The 23,640-nt window shown below is 35.8% G+C and overlaps 1 protein-coding gene across 3 annotated transcripts in view; it reads left to right on the top strand.

Annotated features, from left to right (window-relative positions):
- The window catches only part of ZNF131 (zinc finger protein 131), a 38,827-nt gene extending 15,802 nt beyond the window's left edge, over positions 1-23,025 (top strand). The window contains exons 5-8 of one of the 3 annotated variants that reach the window (XM_044664084.1): positions 3,769-4,129; positions 4,232-4,454; positions 18,599-18,729; positions 21,006-23,025. In XM_044664084.1, the coding sequence (XP_044520019.1) occupies positions 3,769-4,129; positions 4,232-4,454; positions 18,599-18,729; positions 21,006-21,671 (1,381 nt within the window). In that variant the 3' untranslated portion in view covers positions 21,672-23,025. Of the gene's footprint in view, positions 1-3,768; positions 4,455-18,598; positions 18,730-21,005 lie in introns of those variants that run through there. The other 2 variants (XM_044664093.1, XM_044664074.1) reach the window with 2 other exon arrangements.
- The last annotated feature ends 615 nt before the right edge of the window (positions 23,026-23,640 follow it).

The raw sequence follows: 23,640 nt of genomic DNA, 5'->3' as shown, positions 1-23,640 counted from the left end.
TAGGTATTTGTAGAATAGTTCAAGTAGTACTAATTCTAGGGAGTACTCCTAGAAAATAACTTTTTTTTTCTCTAAACCTGTTTACAGTGTTTATAGAATTGGTTGGGTTTGCAAAAAAAAAATTTATATTGATTAGTTAATGTTTTCTTTGATTTGTTCACTGTTGATTTGTCCACCTTAAGTCCTAAATTAGGGTTTTGTGTCAGGACTGGGGTCTGCCCATTGTTGCACTTTTGGGTGGAGTGGTCCTCCTGTTTATTATTACTATGCATACCTGGCTTCTTGTACTGACCTCTACTTCCGGGTTATATTGCCCCTGTATCTGTGAGGTTCAGAGTACTGTATCTTTAGGCCCTCTCAGGAGAAGAGAGTATTAGGGACCTCAGAGCCCTAAACCTAGTACTGGAACAACCCACGGTTTACTGTTTGCTGCTGTACTCCAGAGCTTTTTGACCATCCTGGGGCTTTCTCAGGAGAGCCCTCTATGGTTTGCCGTCTCTGGATACAGACCTCCTCTAGTCAACATACATCCTGTCTCTGGATGTTCTAGCACTTTGCTTTGCTTGTGAAGCCCCCTTTCCTATCACTCATGGGCTTCTGGGTGATTTTTTTTGTGTGCAGTTGTCGCATTTTCTATATGTAAAGTTCTTAATTGTATTTTTTTTTTTAACTCTTAACTTTCATCTTAGAATCAATACCGTGTATTGGTTCCAAGGCAAAAGAGTGGTAAGGGCTAGGCTATGATAGTTAAGTGACTTGCCCAAGGTCATACAGCTAGGAAGTATCTGGGGCCAGATTTTGAACCCTGGACTTCCTATCTCTAGACTTGGCTCTCAATCCACTGAGCCACCCAGCTGCCCTGCTAATTGTATTTTTTGATCATTATTTGGTTTGCTGTGAATTTCAGTATTTTCTGGAGTAAATATGGGAAAATTGGGCAGCCTGTTTCTAATATAGGCAGCCATCTTAGCCTGCAGTTTACTACTTAACACAAGTACTTGTTGGAATCTTCTTTGACTTTTTCTTTTTTTTTTAAACTCTTACCTTTAATCTTAGAATCAATATTGTGTATTGGTTCCAAGGTAGAAGAGACTGGTAAGGACTAGGCAATGAAGGTTAAATGACTTGCCCAGGGTCACACAGCTAGGAAGTGTCTGAGGCCAGATTTGAATTAAGGATCTTGCTTTTCTAGGTCTGGCTCTCAATCCACCGAACCACCTAGCTGCCCCCGAATAGCAACAATATTTTAAAGGTAATAAACTGTAAAAGACCTTGTAGTTTTGATCAAAACAATGACTAACCACAATTCCAAAAAAGTAACAGTAAAATATGCTACCCACCTCTAGATAGAGAACTGATCAACTCAGAATACAAATTGAATATTTTCTTTTTTCTTTCTTTCTCTTTTTTTGTACATAGGTAATTTGGGAATTTGTTTTGCATGAATGTGTGTGTGTGTGTGTGTGTGTGTGTGTGTGTGTGATATTTGTAATAGGATTTGTTTTTCTCCCCCTCTCAATGACTAGGGGAGGAGGGGAAAGGAGAAGAGAGACAATTTGGAATTGGGAATTTTTTTAAAAATTGAATTAAAAAAAACCTAAAGATGATGTATAAATGATATATCGCTAAAAGTATCTGAGACCAGATTTCAACCCAGGACCTCCTGTTTCTGGATCTGGCTCTCATTCCACTGTACCCTTCTCTTGACTTTCAGATATGATACCAAGTGGAGCACAATGCAACAATCAGTTTGGTGATATCCCTTCAGTTTTTTATAAATTCAGCTGATTTTTAACTCAATAATAATTGGATGTTATCCCAAAGGTTACATGTTAAAATGTTATCAAATAGACATTTCAATTTAGAAGTATACTTCATGGTAAGATAGTCTTATTTTCAAAAGTGTAGTATCTGGATAAAAGGTTACATAGGTAATAAATAGCAGAGTAAGAGTTGAACCTAGGATTTCTCATCATCTTAGCTTTATTACACTTCCCACCTGGAGTTTTATTATTAATAGAACCTATTAATTTTGACAGTGATTGCAGCTTGAGTTGAATATTGTAGCTGTTGTTTTTGTAGGATGTAGGACACCTTTTTTTGTTTATTTGTGGGACTTTGATGTTCTTCAGGAAACCAATCTCAGATATTCCCAAGGATTTAACTTATTTTTGTCCTCAGAAGATAGTCCTTTTATTAGTTTTAGTACATTTTTATGTAAATATTGAGATTTCAGTGTTATATGACAATTTTCATTTAAATTGACATGTATCTTCAAACTTTTTTCTAACAATTTTAGCCCCTTTTCATTTCCAAAATTATTTCACTGCCATCATAGTGCTATCAATTAAAAGACTATGTGATATATCCACATTGTAAGCAGTTATACCTTCTTAGCATATTACTTTGATGGAACAAGTTGACAAAGATAGCTATATAAATAAAAAGTAATATGAAGCACATTCTTTTTGTCGTATGTTAAATGACTATCTTTTTGTTTGTTTCTAGTATGTCAGGTTACAGTCTTAGTGGAACAGTTTACTTGGTAAAAGGTAGTGTATGTACCAATAGATTCATCAGCTATTAAAAGTAGAAGTTACTTTAGACAAAGAGGTATTTAATGCAACACTTGTATTTTATCGATGATAAAATTTAGGCCCAAAGGAGTAAAGTGACCAATTTTGAAAATCTTTCATGTATCAAGATAATAGTACTTGTCATAATTTTTGAGATTTTTACAGTGATGGGTTTATATTCACCTTTGGTATAGCAAACAGAATTTACTATCTTCCAGGTCCTTGGATACTATTTTTTGTTTCATTTTTTTAGGTATTATATTTAGCTATTATAGCTGACATTCCTAGTGTGTCTTTGAAGATGATGTGAAAATTGTGCAGTTGGCTAAAGAATCTGAGACCATCTTAATAGGTGATTTGAATAATTTAGGCAATAGATGACATAAAGACATATTTCTTTTTTTTCTTTAATTTTTTTTTAATTTACCATGGTTACATGATTCATGTTTTTACTTTCCCCTTCACCCCCTACCCCCAATAGCCAATGCACATTTCCACTGGTTTAAAGACATATTTCTGCCAGTAATATCTGATATTAATGTTTTTTAGTTTCAGTTTTAGATGAAAGTTCTAGAATTCTTCTCCATGCTTTGGCAGGAGACAGTAAAGTGAAACAGGAAACTCTTTATTGTATAGGTTTTTAGTCCATACATCGTAGGAAAGAGGATAAATATTTATATAGTATCTACAATGTGTCAGATACTGTGCTGTGCTTTTTAAAAATATCTTTTGATCCTCACAGCAACCCTGTTAAGGTAGGTGCTATTATGTTCTTTTTACAGCTGAACAAACTGATGAGACAGCAGTTAAGTTACCTACCCCCAAGGTCACACAGCTAAGTGCTGAGGCCTGATTGCAATTTGGGTATCCTTGTATCCAGGCCTGGCACTCTATTCACTGTACCACCATCTGACTCTGTATACAGTATATAGTATATGGTGTATATTATTATATAGTATAGATCTTTGGGTCAGGATACTTTTATAAACACTTCACAATTGGTCATAACATGTGTAGAGTAGTCTAATGACTGTAAAAATCAAAAAGCTTGTGGTTTTTTTGTACTGGGTATTACATCATTGCTTTTTCCAATATATTCTCTATAGGAAAGCTCATGGTATTTATTTTGCAAGAGGCAAAGGTTGTCATATAAGTTAATGATCCATACACTGTCATTGTTCATGCATCTTAGGAACAAAGAAAATTCCTCACCACTAGAGGAAAATACAACTGCAGGAAAAAATGAAGCAAAAAAGAGGAAGATTGCTGAAACTTCCAATGTTATCACTGAATCGTTACCCTCTGCAGAGTCAGAGCCTGTGGAAATTGAGGTGGAGATTACTGAAGGGACAATTGAAGTAGAAGATGGCCTAGAAACTCTAGAAGAAGTAGCTTCTGCAGAACAGTCTATAAAATACATACAGAGCACTGGTTCCTCTGATGATTCTGCTTTGGCTTTGTTGGCTGATATTACCAGCAAGTACCGTCAGGGTGATAGAAAAGGGCAGATTCAAGAAGAAGATGGCTGTGCATCTGATCCCACAAGCAAACAGGTAGAAGGTATTGAAATTGTGGAACTTCAGCTGTCACATGTGAACAACTTGTTCCATTGTGAAAAATGTAACCGTTCATTTAAATTGTTTTACCATTTTAAGGAACACATGAAATCACACTCCACTGAGAGTTTCAAGTGTGACATATGCAATAAAAGGTATCTTCGGGAAAGCGCATGGAAACAGCACCTCACCTGTTACCACCTTGAGGAAGGTGGAGCCAGCAAGAAACAACGTCCAGGGAAAAAAATTCACGTATGCCAGTACTGTGACAAACAGTTCGACCATTTTGGGCATTTTAAAGAGCACCTTCGCAAACATACAGGTAATTTTTCTTGTTTTTTTTGTTTTGTTTTTTGTTTTTTGTCCTCCTCTGTAGTTTTATATAACAGAAGATATCTCTTCCCCTCCCCTCCCCCCCATACCTTGAATACCTTGGGCCAAATGGTTGCTCTTTCAAAAGAGGATGGGTCTAGTATATTTAAAAAAAAAAAAAACAAACCACATTTTCTACTTTCCACCTCCCTTAGTATTGGCAAAGATTTTTTTATTGTTAACCTCCAAGCTATTCTAGAAAATTACTTGGTAAATACATGGAGGTTTGTGGAAATCAGAGTCATTATCAACCTACTAAGTTAATTACAAATTTTATATCTAATGTCTTTTTCAATGTGCTTTAGAAAATCCTAATTGCAACGAAATTTTACTGGCTATTCCCTTGCATGTTTTCTATAATGTCTACTCCAACCATCTGTTAACATCTGGTATGTGTTTTGGGAATTTCTTAGAATATATTGAAATAATTCCCTCCTTTGTCTCAGTAATTGGAGATAGTAATCTGGGTATTTTGACCTAGTGTGACTGAAGAAACAAAAAAATATGCCCTTTGCCTATTAATAGATGTGCAGTTTAGAATAAAATGTCCTTGGAAAGGCTAGACTACCTTAAGACTATTCAAATATCTTTCTACCTTTCATCCATTTGAAGATGGCATCAGTGATAATGCTCTCTTGAAACTACTCACTGGCCTGGTATTGTGGAGATTTTCCTGGTCACCTTGTGGAACTAATTAAGTTAGGCTTACTCTATGTAGCATGAAAGGCTTTTAATTTTATTTTTCTCTCCTTGTACCTTTATATACTCCCCCACCCCCCCATCCCCCAAGAGATTAGCTCTTTCAAAGTAATGATGCCTATTGACAATCTACAAAGTTATTCTGTTCATAGGCTAGCCTTTTATATGAAGCAAACTCAACTTTATTAACTTAGTAAAATTGTGCTTAAGTTTTAGTAAAGAGATAGGGCTCTTTTTCTATTCTAAGTTAAAAGGTTAAAGGTAAGTAGGTGATTCTAGCATTATCTTTCCTTTCCACCAAATGTTTGGCATGTGCAGTCAGTTCTGCTATACCTGGACATAATAATACACATCTGAAAGATTGCACTATGCAAAATTGCACAATAAAAATCACAGGGTTGATAAGGGGGAAAGATGTTGGGACATAGTACTCAAAAATTTCACCAGATACACACAAATAAAAGCAATCTCATAAAATGTTAGCACTGTTATATAATGGTTAAGAAATACATAAACACCATAATAAATAATAGCATCCACAATATTGAGCTGTCCGTGGCCTTGGGCCTGCACTCCTTAGTTTGGGTCAGCAAAGTCTTATACAAAGTTGGGCAGGCCACAGCTCTGAACCAGGAGCTGGGTAAGAGGACATGGTGGAAGTGGGGAGCAGGAGTGAAAGGTTCTTGGCTCCTACCGAGTCACCAGAAGATAAACAATAAATCTGTCACTCTACCTTGATGAGGACACCTTGATGATGTAGAAATGGGCATTGAAAGGTTTCAACTTGTGCATTTTGTGAGGTGGTGTGGTTTTCTTCACTCCTGAAAGAAATCGGGCATGTGCAAAGTCAAAATTCAAGTTATGCTCCAAATGTTCCCTAATTATCAATCTCATTAGAACACATTCTTGAAACAGACATTATAGCAGAAATGACTGTACTTTTCATTAGTTTCTATTGTTTTTTATTTCATATTTTTTGTGAAAATTTTTCGGAAACTTTGAAGACTTTTAGGAAACAGTTATGGAATCATCCATATCCCAAGTGTTTGGGTAAATTTTAATTGCTATATAAATGAGAGTTTTTATATATTGGTTAGAAGTAGCATGGATAGATTGCTAGTCTTGGAGTCTAGAAAACTTGGATTCAAATCTTGCCTCCTGGAACTTAATGTTCCTGGGCAAATCACTTAACCCAATGGGATCTAGGGAATTCCCATATCATCAATCCTTTAAAACCTCTGAATTTATAGAGCCCTCTGTATTCATTCACACATTATACTAAGGAATTCAGCAGAATATTTTCCCTTTCCCATTTGTATTAGGGTTAGATAGCATAGTTTTATTTTTAATTTTTTAATTTTTTAGATAGCACAGTTTTAGAATTATTATGCCTTTATTGTGGAAAGTCCTGAGAGCAAAGAGCTCTGTTTTTAAGATTTTTTTCAAACTGCTAGTAGGGCAAAATGAAATTTTCAAATCTTCCCTTTCTTACTTAAGTAAACAGTAATTCAAATCTGGGTTAATCATTCAATTATGAATTATTTGGACCCGGTGCTCCTTTGCCCTAAATATCTTTTTTTTTTTTTTTTTTTTTTTACCCTTGTACTTTCGGTGTATTGTCTCATAGGTGGAAGAGTGGTAAGGGTGGGCAATGGGGGTCAAGTGACCTGCCCAGGGTCACACAGCTGGGAAGTGTCTGAGGCCGGGTTTGAACGTAGGACCTCCTGTCTCTAGGCCTGACTCTCACTCCACTGAGCTACCCAGCTGCCCTCCTAAATATCTTTTTGATTATTTTACTGTTTCACCAGAAGATGGCAGAAGAAAGAAATAAGAGAAATTAAACTCAAATCAATTTGAGTTTCTTAGAAGCTCTGATTTTTAAAATCCACCATTAGGGAGGTATGTAAAATATAGACTGATTTTTTTTGTGGGTTTTAATTATCCATCTGTCACCAACACTGCTAAAAGTGGATTGTAACAAAAGTGTCAAAGTATATTTACTCAAGTAACTCTTAGCAAACTAGAAAATCTGAGTGATAAAGGACCTTATATATATATGTGTGTGTGTGTGTGTGTGTGTGTGTGTATTTATGTAAGTATATATGTATCCATGTACAATATTTTTTTTCCTTTGGATCTCTAGATTTTAGAAAAATGTTATATTTTCTTTCTTTTTTTTTAACCATCAATTATTTTTATTCCTCCCACCAATTTAGAGAAGAAACTAAAGAAAAAAAGTTTTTTTAATTGTATCTATTGAAATAATAGCTATTGTGTCAGCAAAAGATTTTTTTTAACTATATATTATTTCCTTGATGTAGACAATGATATATTAAAGAAGCCAATAGTACTTGGATATTTGTCTCGAAAGAACATAGATAAGATGAGGGAACAAGTCAACAATTTACCTTTGCAGTTTCTCATCCTCCTTTCTCAGTCCTATATTTTCTTGCCTTTCTTGATTTCCCCATTTGCTTTCAGTTTTTCTTCATCTTCTAGCATTACAAATATACATCAGCTTCCAGACCTGAACTAAAGATTGGGTGGTGGGAAAAAACTATGCCAGTAAGTATTATAGACCAAATGATTTGAAGTTGATTGTATATAAAAATTGAATGGTTCCTAAGGTCGAACATCCCCAGAGACACTTAAGTATATATCCCTTAGTCATTAATATTGGACCTATCTGAGGGAGAAGGAAAAAAAGTCACAGTTCACTTGAGTGAATCCATAAAACACATGAATTGATGGTTTGTAAAATTTGTAGCATTTTAAATGTATTCAAAGAAGTTGTGGTTATCAGCCCTTCTTATGATTGCTGAAGTGAAGTAGAATGCATTCCTCCTCACTGGAGGTTTTAAAACAAAGGCTGGACATCCAAAGGCTGGTTATATTGTAGAGGGAATTCCTGTTTTGAGTACTGCTTTGATTAAATGGCTTTTCAGGTCCCTTCCAGCTCAGATAGTTTGCCTATGATGAGTTCAGAAGACTTTTTTAAGAAAGAAACTTTTTAGTAGTATCTATAGAAAGAAAAGAATATTATAAACTTTAAGGAAAGAATCTGCCTTTTCCAAATAAGGAACATTTTTTTCCTACTGGTCTCTACCAAGAAATGTTGGTGGGCTTTTTTTGATCTAATGGTGAAAAAAAGTGTAAGAGTCAGGGTATTTGGGGAATAGGGTTCCAGTTTTTAGCTTCTGTTGCCTTGGTTTTATAGAAACATGAAGGTCATTTGTTCTCTATGTACTTTAGAGGCTATATGTGTAAAACAGGATGATAATGCTTGTATATACCACCTATTACATGTTAAGAACAAGCATGGTGACAAATTTCTGATTTAGTAGACCACATTTTGAAGAAAATTATCTATGTATTTGTAGTGCATGCCTGCTGTTTACATATATATTAGATTCTGAGGATATAAACATAATATACATATACAAAATACTTTAGGTGCTGGGGATATAAAAATAAAAAAGTTTCTTACCTCATGGTTCTTTGGTTCTGCTTGGCAGATGACAAGATATATACAGAGTAATAAGCCCAATTAATTTGAGGAAGGAGAGAACACTTAACTGGAAAGATAAGGGAAGACTTTACAAAGAGACATTACCTGAGTTGAGTCTTGAAGGAAGATAGAGTCTGAAAGGGAGAAATGGGCATGTGTATCCTAGGCATGGGTAAATAACTTGTACAAAGGTGGGAGATTGAATACTAAGTTCAGGTAATAGTTTTCAATTTGACTAGAATACAGAATGTGGGAAAGGGAATAGTATGAAATGTACCTAGAAAAAGGCAGCTAGAAGCCAAACTCCAGAGAGTTAAATGCTATTTCAAGTTGGTATTTTATCTTTGAGTCAATAGGCTACCATTCAAAGTTTTTGAACCAGGACAATGGGTGTCATACCCATCCCTTAGGAAGATTATTTTTATACTTAATGGGACGATAAATTGGAGAAGAGCGAGACTAGAAGCAAGGAGACCAATCAAAAGACCGGAATAGTATATGTAGGTGAGAGATAATGAAATCTTGAAACAGGGTCTAGGCCATGTGGTTGGAGAGAAAGGGAATAGGATAGAAGAGATGTGTAGGTAGAATCAATAGAATTCAACTAGTGATTGGATATGAGGGGTACAAAAGTAGAACCTTTCAGGCTAAATTTGTCCTATTGCATAAAATTTTTTTAAAGTCAATAAGAAAAAAGACAAAGTGGACGTTTGTAGTCTCTTTACCTCATATGTATATGTATATGCAACTGTACTTGCATATATATATATATATATATGCATATACACACACATATATATATAGCTGTACTTATAGATCTTTTGTAACAAATCATATGTGAAAGTTTGTATCTCCTCATGTTTTTGGTTTTTTTCAGGGCTGCCCTAGATCCATAGATAGCTTATCATTATAAAAATATTATAGAACTGAGAATGTGAGTTGTACTAGCTGCTGGGTTCTTAGTTGCCCTGTTGGGGGATAATTGCAGTCTTTGACCTCTTCTGTACTTTAAAAAATTTTTTTTCCTTTGAGATCTAGAAAATCAACTCTTAAGTGCCTTTAATATTGTGTTGCCTCCAGCATGAATTGCTTCCATGTGTATTTGATTAGTTCCAGGTGTTCTTCCCAATTTCTTTAAATGGCATTGCTGCTTCCTTTCATAGCACATCTGATACTGAGGTTTCATCATCCTTTCCTGTCCTAACTTTGCACTGATGTGAGTCTAAAAGTACTGGTTTCACTACCTATGTGGATGACAGTAAGTCATTGTATATAATCTATTCCATTCTAATCCTCCTCCTATTTTAATCTACACGTAGTATTATTTTTTTATATTAAACCCCTAACCTTTCCATCTTAGAATTCAGAATAAGTATCAGTAAGAGCTAGGCAGTTGAGGTTAAGTGACTTGCATAGGGTCACACAGCTAAGAAGTTTCTAAGGCCAGATTTGAACCAGGTTCTCCCAACTCTAGGTGTGGCTCTCTATCCACTGAGCCACCTAGCCAGCCCCTTTCTACTACCTGTATTCTTGAGATAATTTGAATCTCATACCTAGATCTTTGTAGACTTTTTTTTTCCTCATCTGCTTTTCACTGTTTTATGAAATATTTATGTGGCCAGTAGGCTTCGTTTTATCTCAAGGGTTTTAGTTGTGTTTTTTTTTTTTGTTTTTTTTTTTTTTTTTTTTTTTTTATCATAGACCCTTTTGGCAGTTTGGTGAAAAATGTGTGGATTTTTTCTTAGAAAAATGCTTTTTAATGAAAATAAAATTAAATGACTGCTACATCTATAATGAATTGTTTCCTATGTGTTAAATGATAATCTTATTATGGAGAGCATTATAGATCTAGTAAGCATCATAAAACTCATTTTCCTCCAGTTTTTGGCTACATTTTTATGTTTCCCTCCCTTTTCACTCTCCCTTAAATGATTTTTTTTTTTTTTATGACATGGATACAGTAAAGCCAAACAAATTAGCTATGTCTGACAGTGAACATGTGTTTCCTTCCACATCTTATAGCCCATTACCATTCTGACTAGAGGCAGTATATATACTTCATAGCCCTCAAATCTGTAAAAGACATAGCTGATCACTACATTTATTAAAGAGTGCTAAAATCTTGAAATTTTTTTTTTTTTAACTGTGGACATATATACAACTTTTCTTGAAGAAAATGTGATGAACAGGTGTGAATGTTCAGCTTGATCTCCTGACCTCTTCATCCTCTTGATTTTGAATTATGCATTCCAAATGTAGGTTTTCATCATCCTTTCCTGTCCTAACTTTGCACTGATGTGAGTTTAAGATCTTTGTAGAATTTCTCTACTTTTTCTTCTGCAAAACTTATGTACCAGCTGCAGATATTCTTAATAAAGTCCTGTTTGCTTAGCTCATATGAGCACTGTAAGAATTTATTATTCAGTTCTATTAAACAGCTACTACATGCAAGGTACTGGGCATATAAAGTAAACAACAGTCACTTCCCTCAAAGAGCTTACATTCTACTAAGGGAATACATTCTGTATATAAATAGTGTAATACAAAGTAAATTAGGTGAGAGGGTAGTTACAGCTAGGGGAAGTAAGGAAAGATTTCAGGGCACTTGATCCAAGCCTGAAAAAGAAAAGAAAGATTTTAAAAAGTAAAGATGGAATGGGTACATTCAGAGGAAACTAATCTGTGTGAATACATGGAGGTTGGAGATGGTTCACTAAATTTGGGGGACAATTTATAGGATTTTGACTGGAATATTGAATGCATTCCCATGATTACTGTCAAATAAAACCTGAACTATATTGAGGAGCAAGTTTATGGAAGACCTTTAATGTCAGAGGTTTTAGGGAACCATTGAAGGAGTGACACAGTCAGACCTGTACTTCAGGAATATTATTTTACCATGGAGGGTGGATTAGAGAGAGAAGAGACTGACCCTAGGGAAACCAATTAGGAGACTGTGCAATAGTTTAAATAGAGGAAGTGATGAGGACCAGAATTAGGACAATGGTCATATGAGTAAAGAAAAGATATTATGGAGTGGTAGAGCCAATACTTGAGAACTGATTGGATTTAGAAGGGAGAAGAAGGCATCTAGGACAGTGATTCCCAAAGTGGGCGCTAACGCCCCCTGGGTGCTGCAGCAATCCAGGGAGGCGGTGATGGCCACAGATGCATTTATCTTTCCTTTTATTGGCATTAAAGTTTAAAAAAAAGTAATTTCCAGGGGGCTAAGTAATATTTTTTCTGGAAAGGGGGCGGTAGGCCAAAAAAGTTTGGGAACCACTGATCTAGGATGACCTTTAAGGTCATATTTATAGGGAATAGTGAGTAAACTGGTATAAAGTATAGTTTTTTTAGTGGTAGGTGCAAGTTTAAGTGGAAGGGATATTTTGTTCTATTTTGACATTGTTGGAGGCACCTACAAGATGTTCAAGAGCTGCCTAACAAACAAAAAAAATTTTTTTTGATAATGTGCGACTGGGGTTCTGCTGAGAAAGTGACCTATGTCGAGAGGACAGTTGAACCAGTTGGATGGCCAGTGAGGAGAGAGAAGAAGGAAGGGGGGAAAAGGAAGAGGAACAAGAGAGAGAGCAGGATAGAATCTTTAGTGTTATCCATCAAAGGTGACTAAAAAGAAGCCATTGCAACCCTGGGAGCTGAACAGTTTCATGGAGGCTAAGAAAGGAAGAAGAAATTCAAGAGGAGGGGCAGAAAAGTGCCTTAAAGAGAACAATTTAAAAAGTTTTATCCTGAACTTCACAGAGATGTTTGAATTTTAAAACAGAACTTTCAACTGCCTCTTCCATTTTTTAGCTCCTGAAAATCCAAATAGGATTCGTAATTGTCTGAAGCAGCATAGCAATAGAAATCATAATGAAGAACAATGATACATAGTTTTTCTTTTTCATTTTAAAATAAAGAAAATTCAGAATTCTAATTCCAGTTAGGTTTTAGAATCCATGTGAAACTGAAAGCCCTGGTAAGTGGATATTTAATTCATATATGATTTCATTTGGCCAGAAAGGTAGATCATGATAAACAATATTATAATATTTTTCTTCCTCTTGTATACAAGAACAACCAGAACTTGGCATAATTATTCACAAGATGTTTGCCTCTAATAATAAGGTCATAGCAAAGTCTATTCAGGAAATGTAGGGAACTAGCGTAGTTTGTAATTGACTAGCCAGTGGATCTTAACCCTGCCTCAGACAAAGGCTTGTTCCATTCACACTGATTTATGTATCCTTCAGAGGGCATGCTGTATTTTATTGGTTTGTAGAGTGCTGCAGATTATTTTAAAATAAACACTGGTATGTTCTTCTAGATTTCACTGCAAGTAATTTAGTGAGAAATCAGAGCTGACTATTACAGGGTGACTCAAGGTAGGATCAACACAAGAATTTAGAGCACTTAACTAAGATCAGTTTGATCCTCTGTCTTCTGCCCATTCCCTGAAAATCACTTCACTTCTATTCAGATTGTTCAAGTGCAAAGTGAACTAACACTAAATTCAGTAAGATAGAGGGCATTTTTTTTCCCAAGCCAAAAAGAAATAGGTTTATTTAGAGAGGGCAGGTCATACAATAAAGCCAGGCTCCAGTCTTCAACAGAAGACCCCAAGCCTTTGTGAGTGGCCTCCTTATATACCCAAAAACTTATATAAAAGACAAAAATTTTCAGATATATTCGTAATTACCCAAGAATGAATCAAGTAAAATAAAAATAAAGCCTAGATAAAAGGAGATGGAAAAATCAGATAATGTTTGAACCACAATTTCATTTAATAGAGCATATGGTGGAGAAGTGTCAGAAAAGTTTGGATGGCATTTTTTAGAAGAAAATATTTGACTTTAATAAATTACAGTTATTGTAGGATACATATTAAAATGAAAATAATAAAGTAAAAAATATCAGAATGCTGGAGATACTAAAGCTTTATTAGTTGGGGAAGTTTCTTTTTTAATAACTTTAAAGAAAGTATAGTAATACAGTTATTTTTAAAGAGTCAAAAATTCAATTATTGTTTTTAAAGTTTAAGACAAAATTAGCAACAATGGAACTATTGTAATTTTTGCAATCCAGGCTGAGATTCCCTGCTCTAACTTGGACTTAGCACAATGCAAGAGGTAGTCTAAAATGCTAGGAAGAGCATTGGCTTTAGAGTCAAATGGCTCTGGTTTCAAGTTTCTTTTCTAAAAGGATTTTTGACATCTCTCTTCTTCCATTTCCTCATTTACAAAATGTGGACAATCCCTGCCCTTTTATATGATGTTGAGAATCAAGTACAATAATCATAGTTCACATTTATATGGTATTTTACCTGCATGATCCCATTTGAAATCATGGATGTGAAAGTGTTTTATGAAACATAAAACTGCTGTACAAATGTAACTGGGCATATAGGTGAAAAAACTAGAAACACACATGCTTGTCTCTTGTAACTAAATAATTGCCTTAAGTACCATGACTTATCCTAAACATCATTTATGTCCCCTTCCCAAATACAGTGGGTTTTTGTTGTTGTTGTTGTTTTAAACCCTTACCTTCTGTCTTGGAGTCAAGGGTAGGCAATGGGGGTCAAGTGACTTGCCCAGGGTCACACAGCTGGGAAGTGTCTGAGGTCAGATTTGGACCAGGGACCTCCAATCTCTAGGCCTGGCTCTCAATCCACTGAGCTACCCAGCTGCCCCCTGTTTTTTTGTTTTTTTTAATTCCAATAACTTACTGGGTGAACAGATTGTCTTATGTTTGGCTGTTTACCTGAGTCTAATGGTTTATGGATAATGGAAAGTCATTTAGTGGTAGTGTGTGGTATGGTGGAAAGAGTTGGAGTTAAACACCCAGGTTTAAATCTTGTTTCTTGGAAAAGGCTCTTAATCTTTATGTACTTCAGATTTCTTGTCTATAAAGTGGGAATACTAGTATCGGTATTATATTCTTATAGAGTCGTTATAAGGTCCTGGCCATCCATCCATCCATTCATTCCATCCATCCATTCATTCATTCGTTTGTTTGTTTTCTTTTTTTTAAACCCTTACCTTTACGTCTTGGAGTCAATACTGTGTGTTGGCTCCAAGGCAGAAGAGCGGTAAGGGCTAGGCAATGGGGGTCAAGTGACTTGCCCAGGGTCACACAGCTGGGGGAGGGTCTGAGGACAGATTTGAACCTAGGACCTCCAGTCTCTAGGCTTGGCTCTCAATCCACTGAGCTACCCAGCTGTGTCCACCCTTTCCCTACCACCCCCCCAAATATATTTAAAGCTCTTTATAAACCTTAAAGTGCTAGATGAATAGCAACTTTTGTTAAATGCATTCAGTTTTTTCTGTTAACGATCTAAATGACTTTAAATTATTTAAGCGGTAAGGTATAATTTAGCAATAAAGCTACTCATTTAAAAGAAAATTTAAATGACTTAAAAAGTGCATATTAAATTTAATAATATAACAATATCATTCCTTGATTGTGTTCTTTTCTCATTTTTTGTTTTCTGCATATTTTAAAATATTGGTTGGTTCTTTTTTTTCTTTTGTGGTATCTCTTTTGTCTACTAACTGAAGACCCCCCTCTTTGTAATAGTATTGTCAAGTAAAAAAAAAGTCAGCATATTTATTGTCCAAGTCTGAAAAAATATTTAGCATTCTGCACGCCAAATTTGTCACCTCTCTGCCAAGAGACAGGCATTCTTCAATGTTATCTTCTAAAGTCATGATTAGTGACTGGTTTGGTCAGAGTCCTGAAGCCTTCCTTCCTTCTTTCCTAGATCAATTCCAAGGCAGAAGAGCTATAAGGGCTGGGCAATGGAGGTAAAGTGACTTGCCCAGGGTCACACAGCTAGGGAGTGTTTGAGGCCAAATTTGAACTCAGGACCTCTCATCTCCAGGATTGACTCTTTATCCACTAAGCCATCTAACTGCCCCTAGTACTGTTCAAAGTTGCTTCCTTTTATGTTGTTATGGCCCTTAAATATACATTGTTCTTTTGTTTCTGCCCATTTTATTCTGTTCATAAAAGCTTTGCCAGATTTCTCTTAATTCCTTTATATTGGTCAGTTTTCAGTGTAATAATATTTCATTTCATTCATATACTACAGTTTGGTTGTTTCTAGTTAGTGGCAAGCCCCTGAGACTTCTCTTCACTCTGAAATATAGGACTTCATAAATAATATACAGGATATCATAAAAGTGTTAGTACATTTTTAAGTCATACATACATTTTTCTCAGTGGTGACAATTATTCAGCCAACAGAGTAATCAGAAAGCATTTTCCCCCTAAACCTGGGCATATTGTCCTAGAAATATATGGAGTACCTATAAGGAAGAGTAGTACCAGGGCACATGTGTTGATAATAGAAGTGACCTGAGCAACTCAACCCTGGAACTGCAGGACCTCCCTGACCTCTTTTTCTGTAGAGTCCCCTCACAAAGTTTTGTGTGGCACAGGATATCCATGATGGAAGAATTGTACTATTGCCCATCTGGGCCAGTGGGATCCCAGTTGGATAGGCTAATCTTTGACTACATAGACTATAGAAATTTTTTTTAAGCCCTTATTTTGATATATTGATAAGGATCAATTCTAAGGCAGAAGAGAGTCAAGGGCTAGTCAATTAGATTTAAGTGACTTGTCCAGGGTCACACTGCTAGGAAGTTCTGAACCCACGGTCTGTAGGTCTTTTATCTACTGAATCTATTTAGCTATTCCTACCCATAGAGATTTGAACTTAAACTAGTCTAGAAAGTGTTTCAAAGCCTTTTAAATTTTTTAAAAAATAAAATCCTTACCTCCTTTCTTAGTAACAACTCTTAAGACAAGATAGCAAGAGCTAGGTAAATGGGGTTAAGTGACTTGCCTGGAGTTATACAACTAGGAAGTATCTGAGGCCAGATTTGAACCCTGGCTCTCCCATCTCTAGGTGTGACTCACTCCACTGAGCCACCTGGCTGTCCCACAAGAATCCTTTCTACAGCAATTTGGAAGTATGTCCAAAGGGCTTTAAAGATCACCTGCCCTTTGACCCAGCCATACATACCACTGCTGGTTTTGTACCCCAAAGAGATAATAGGGAAAAACACATTTACAAAAATATTTATAGCTGCACTCTTTGTGGTGGCAAAAAATTGGAAAATGAGGAGGGGATGCCTTTCGATTGGGGAATGGCTGAACAAATTATATATGATGGTGATGGAATACTATTGTGCCGAAAGGAATAATGGACTGGAGGAATTCCATGTGAACTGGAAAGACCTCTAGAAATTGATGCAGAGTGAAAGGAGCAGAACCAGGAGAACACTGTACACAGAGACTGATACACTGTGGTAAAATCGAATGTAATGGACTTCTCTACTAGCAGCAATGCAATGATCCAGGACAATTCTGAGGGATCTATAAGAAAGAACATTATCCACATCCAGAGAAAGAACTGTGGGAGCAAAAATGCAGAAGGAAAACATGGTTGATCACATGGTTCAATGGGGATATGATTGGGGATTTGGCATTAAAAGATCACTTTATTGCAAATATTAATAATAATGGAAATAGGTTTTGAATAATGATACATGTATAACCCAGTAGAACTGCTTGTCAGCTCCAGGAGCAGGGAGGGAAGAGGAGGGATGAGAAAAATCATGAATCATGGAACCATGGAAAAATATTCTAAATAAATTAATTGAAAAAAATAATCCCTTCTACAGCAACCCTAAGAAATGGTCAACCTTGCCTCCTTTTGTAAACTACTAGTGAATGTACTCACTGATTCCTAAACTCATTCTCTTCCTACACCTCTAGTTAGAAATATTCACCTCATTGAATTAGAATTTGCCTCTCCTAGTTTTTTCCTCATAAAGGAAGCAAAATAAGTTTTAATTCCTTTTCCACATGAACAGTCTATGTCGGTGGGTTTGTCTGTATGTGAGTGGTTGGGTGGGTCTCCTTCCCTGCCAGTCCTTTCTTTAAATAATAGTTAAAGATAAATATTAGTAAACTATCATGTTAGACTATTTATCCTGTGTGTGTGTGTGGGGGGGGAAGGGGGGTGCCAGAGACACCGAATCACAAAATGTTGGAAAAATAATTGTCAAGAATTGTTTCTACATGTGATTGAAAATAATAATAAAAGAGGGGGCAGCTGGGTAGCTCAGTGGATTGAGAACCAGGCCTAGAGATGGGAGGTCCTAGGTTCAAATCTGGCCTTAGACACTTCCCAGCTGTTTGACCCTGGGCAAGTCACTTGACACACACCCCACCCCACCCCCCACCCCCCATTGCCCACCCTTACCACTCTTCTACCTTGGAGCCAATACACAGTATTGACTCCAAGACAGGAAGGTAAAAGTTTTAAAAAAAAGAAAAAATATAATAAAAGAAAGTTTTTTAAAAAGCCATCATGTTAATTGAACCATAACTTGATCTGTAATGTGAAGACTTTGGTCTAGATGATTTTAGATCATTTCTTGCTCTAAAATTCTGTGATTCTCTGATTTCAGGATTAAGTTATCTCCTGGTAGAAGTTACACACTAGTGATACATGTAACACTCTGCCTCCCTGCTCCCACCTCCCAAAGAATTACAGACAGAGCTTATTTAGTTGGTACTTTTACTTAAGAAAAAAATTGCATCATTAAATGAAACTGGGTTCAAATTATTTAGTATGTTTCATCAATGATATCTTTGTAATGATACTCTTAAAAACTTCATATCCTGACAAATACTATTTTTTACCTCTTTCAGATTCTGTCAGAACTTCTTATCCATGAACACTAAATATCTCCTGTCCCCAAACTCCAGTGCATTTTTAACATCCAGCTATAAAGAAGGCCAAAATAAAGTGATTTTGTTATTTCTGTCTCATTTAATTTACACATTTATTTCTCTGTCTCTTTTAATAGGTGAAAAGCCTTTTGAATGTCCAAATTGCCATGAACGTTTTGCTAGGAATAGCACACTCAAATGTCATCTGACTGCATGCCAATCTGGTGTGGGGGCTAAAAAAGGAAGAAAGAAGCTTTATGAATGTCAGGTATGTAGAGTTTGCTCTCTTACCTCCTCTCCCCCCCCCTCTTTACATAGTGGTCAATATTTGAAAGTGTAGACCTCCCCACTCCCCACTCTTAATTAACTCCTAGGAGTCAGAACTCAAGGAGAAAGTTTAAATTAAAGTTGTAGGTTTGGAAATTGATAAGAAAGACCGCTTTTTTGTCTCTTGGTGGCAACCCCAGGATGCAAAGATCTTTATTCCCTAAATTTCCAAAGCCATTACAAAAGTTCTCTAATTCCAAATACTAACAGCTGCTGAAATGGTACTTTTTATGGATAAATCCACTAACTTCATCATGTTTACTTAAGTCGTTTCATTAGCTCTGTGATAGCTAGGATATTGGTTTATAAGGGTTACAATCTACATTTGTCCCAAGTATTCTGTGGGGCTTGATCTTGTTATCTTAGAGAGATCTATTACTGTTACTTTCTGTTCTTAGCTTTAGAAGATTGTAGAGTCACTGAATATACAATAGTTGTAAATACGTAAAATATTGTAGTAGATCTCTTGAGTGAATCTATACATTTAAAGTGAAAGAACAAAACTACAAATGTAAAGCAAAACTTTACTTCTTGTCACCAAAACAGGACAAGAACTGACACCTTTTAAAAATTCAGGATGGGAAAAAAAATTTCAGGGTGAGAGAGGCAGGTAGGTCCTCAGTGAATTGAGGGCCAGGAACACAGCAAATCCTTGGTTCAAGTCTGGTCTCAGACATTTCTTAGATGTGTGACCCTGGGCAAGTCATTTAATCTGCAATACCTGGCCATTCTCCCCACTCTTTTGCCTTAGAACCAATACATACTATTGATCCTAAGACAGAAGGCAAGGGTTTTAGAATATAATTATTATTATTCAGGAAGGAAAAGGAAAGAGCTGATTATAAATATTGGAATTTTAAGTCAGATACTGTAAATATAGTCTCCTTTGTTTTTTATTTGGAAGTTAAAGGAGATTTTCAGTAACTTAAAACTTTGTAACTACTTCTAAGTTAATTTTAAATTTAATTTAGAAAACCATTTCCTATTACACAAATCAAAAAGAATGACTGCTATGTTGACTTGAAAATGCCTCTCATCTCTAAAAAGATCACAGTATTTTTCAGCCCTGAATATATAGATTCTTTATTCCATATGGAGCAGTTAAAGAGTTGTTAGACTAAGTCTTTTCATAATTATAACGGTTTAATTTTTGGCAAGCAAATTTTCTTCATGTCGTCAATTTATGATTGTGAGTTCCCTGTCCATCAGCACCCCAACACCTTTGTTGACTTAAATTTTCAACTTTTAATGAACAAAGAAATATATAGAAAAACAGAAATATATATTTGGAAGCAAATTTAGAGAACACATGAATTCCTGTTATTAGGAATTACTTCATGGAGGAAGAGATATGAGCCCATACAGTAAAGGGAAGGTAGGTGTGTTTGAGAAACAAATAGTCCAATTTGGAGCTGAAGGCTCCAGTGTAGATGAAGCTGGAAAGGTAGGTCGACACCCTATCAAGGATCTTAAATACTTAAGCCAAGGAATTTGTGCCTTATTCAGTATTTGTGATCTTCAGGATGGGGAACAAGTTAGAGTAATTTTGTCTTAACACTATCAGCAGACTGATAACATGATTGTTTATTGATTCAAGAAATAGTCTCAAAAAATTCTCTTCACTTCTATTTTCCTAAATTAAATTTCCTGTTTTAACTAAGAAATGATGGGTCAGGATATTTTTTGCTGCCATATTTTGCAATTATATTGTTAAATTATATATCTTTCATCAAAAATAAACTCAGAAATTTACCCTGTGAAAGAGAAAATCCCTCTTTCCCATCTCAATTTATGTGGGTTGGGAACTGGGGAGGTAGTTTCTAAAATTTTTTTAAAAGATATTTTGGGGGGCAGCTGGGTGGCTCGCTAGATAGAGAGCCAGGCCTAAAGATGGGAAGTACTGGGTTCAAATTTGACCTCAGACCCTCTAGCTGTGTGACCTTGGGCAAATCTCTTAACCACCATTGCTTAGCCTTTCCTGCTCTTTTGTTTTGGAACCAATACATAATATTGATTCTAAGGCAGAAGATAAAGGTTAAAAAAAATGTTTTGTGTACATGTGGAAAATGTCTCCTCCAAATGCAGGCAAGAAAAATTTCATTTTAATTCTTTTATAGTTCATCACATTCCTAATTTATCAGAATTTGTTTTGAGGACTATTCTTCTAAATGAAATGCATATCAGTTTGAAAGTTTGTCCTGTGCTTGATCATTTCAGGTCTGTAACAGTGTATTTAACAGCTGGGACCAGTTCAAAGATCACTTGGTAATACACACAGGAGATAAACCCAACCATTGTACCTTATGTGACTTGTGGTTTATGCAAGGAAATGAGCTGAGGAGGCATCTCAAGGAAATACACAACATTTCAGAACGAATAGTGACGGAGGAGCTCCTTTCTGTAGAGACGGTGGAAACTGAGCCCGTGACATCAATGACTATCATAGAACAAGTGGGGAAGGTTCATGTGTTGCCACTGCTTCAGGTCCAAGTGGATTCAGCCCAAGTGACTGTGGAGCAGGTCCACACAGATCTGTTAGAGGACAATCAGGTGCAAGGCACGCAGGTGGAGGAGCTACCGGAGCAGGTCCAAGTGAGCTATTTAGAAGTGGGTCGAATCCATACGGAAGAAGGGACCGAAGTACATGTGGAGGAGCTGCATGTTGAACGTGTAAATCAAATGCAAATGGAGGCACAGGATGATCTTCTAGAAGATGCCAATCTAGAGCAAGGGGACCCTGAAATCATGGACCAGGGAGAATTAGAAGAGAGTAAAGAGAGCCAAGCAGATGCTGCTGGGGCCAGTAAGGAAGATCACGGGCAAGGTGAAGATTTAAAGACTGAACCCATGGTAGATGGACAGACTTTAAAAACACAAACCTAGGACAGAACAGCTGTGCCAGTTTTAGGATGAAATACCAAATGAATATATATTTTTTTTAATTTACATTTTGGGTTTTTTTTTTTTTTTTACACTAAGGGCAGTGTGACTATCCTTAGGAAAACAGGTGGACCAAAGCTAGAATATTTCCTATACTGCTGAACCGCTCATATTATCCAGATCTGATTTTTTTTCATTTTCATTTTCTTTTTTTCACTTTTGCCACAGAAGAGAGAATTTCCCAGAAATGGGTAGTTTTGAAAAGTTGATTAGTGGAATCTTAACTGAATTGCAACTTTATTATACTGTTTGGTATGAATGTAGCTACTTTCATTGTGATAAAGTTTCTTCTTCCCCAGGTCAATGCCCTTCCTGAAACATTTTGCATATTATAAAATCACATTGTGAAATCATTAGAATACATATACATGTTCATGCATTCTAATGCATGTTAGAATATATAGAAAACAAGTCTGCATGAACAAAAACACATTTGTCACTGGGCAGTAAATTTTAGCTTTTGGCTTTCTTTTTCCACCCAATGTTCAGTGAGGCCAGCTCTGCGGCAGGGACAGAGAAATGGTGTCAAGTTTCAGAATGCAAAAAATAATAATAAAAAAAACCCACACCCATGTGCCTTTTTCAAAACTGACTAAACTTCTACAAAGCTTCTCTAGCTCTTAAAGGTTTGTGTGGTAAAGAGCAATGTAGATAATGCTATAGTGCTTTATATTTTGCTTATAATTGTCAGCTACCAATTTTTTTTTCATTTTAAGTTTGATTTCAGACTGTGGCAGTTTTTAAAAGGGCCATTTACAATTGGGAGATTTGGCAGCATCTGTGGTGAATTTTATTTGGATAAAAAGTTGCACTAGTATTTTACCACCAGATGGAAAAAAAAAGATTAAAGAAAAGCATCACTTAAAATTAATGTATTTAAAAGCAAGTACAGAGAAAATATGTATATAATATATCAGGCTTTGGTTTTGAAATGGAACCTTCCCCCCCTCATCCTTAATGTAAAGATCTTGTGCTAAATCTTTTAAAGCCATATATATGAGTGCTAAACTGTGGATTTAAAAGTAGGAGTGTAAATATTTTTAATCAGTATTACTTGGAAAATAAAATATAACCAACCACACAAAATAAACCAATGTGATATTATTTCCTTGATATGTTGAAAAATTCAGGAGATATTTTAATCTTTTAAAGTATACTTTAAAATATATTTGTGGTTCTAATTTTTAGTACTTGTGTGCATGCATGTATCTGTTCTTTTTTTAATGTATCCGGTGCATAAAGGGTTAAGTGGATGACTACAAGTATAAGCCCAGCTTCACAATTCTTAGTAGGAAGGAGCAAATCAAGCTCAATAAATGATTTTTATTCTTTTGGTTTTATTCTTTTTAAATTTGGGATTTTATTTGAGATTGTTATTGTTTCAGGTTGGAATTCTTTATCAATCTGACAGAGAGAGGAAAGTGGAGTTCTAAGTTAGGTAACTAACGATTGGTTCCCACATAGGTTTCAAAGTGTTGGATAGGAAAGACCATCTGCTAAAATTATTTAAGGTGATTGTAACGTCAGTGGTACCTCATTTGGAAAGCACAGAAGCAAATTACCTACTTAGCTCTTGATAGAGCAGAAGGCGATTAAAAACAGTTAAATTTTATAAATATATTTTATGTAGATTCTACTAGCCATTATGTAAGTATTCCATTGAATGTGTTCAATTAAGAGTGAACTTTCAGTGAGTGCACATTCAATGAGACCTTGGAGGGCTGAATTATCTGTAATCAAAGCTTTGCCAGATAGGGGTCCTCGCAGACATTATGTAAAAGACTTAGTCATAATCTAGTGAGTCTGAAACTGAAAATAGCTCTGGTTGCACCAATAGGGAAGGCCAAAGTATGAAACGGATTTATTTTTAAACATAATCTCCTTTACTTGTAAGATCTCTGCTCATAAGATG

This window comes from Gracilinanus agilis, chromosome 1 (assembly GCF_016433145.1).
Source record: "Gracilinanus agilis isolate LMUSP501 chromosome 1, AgileGrace, whole genome shotgun sequence".
Lineage (NCBI taxonomy): Eukaryota > Metazoa > Chordata > Mammalia > Didelphimorphia > Didelphidae > Gracilinanus > Gracilinanus agilis.
This window is presented reverse-complemented; position numbering and strand designations above follow the sequence as displayed.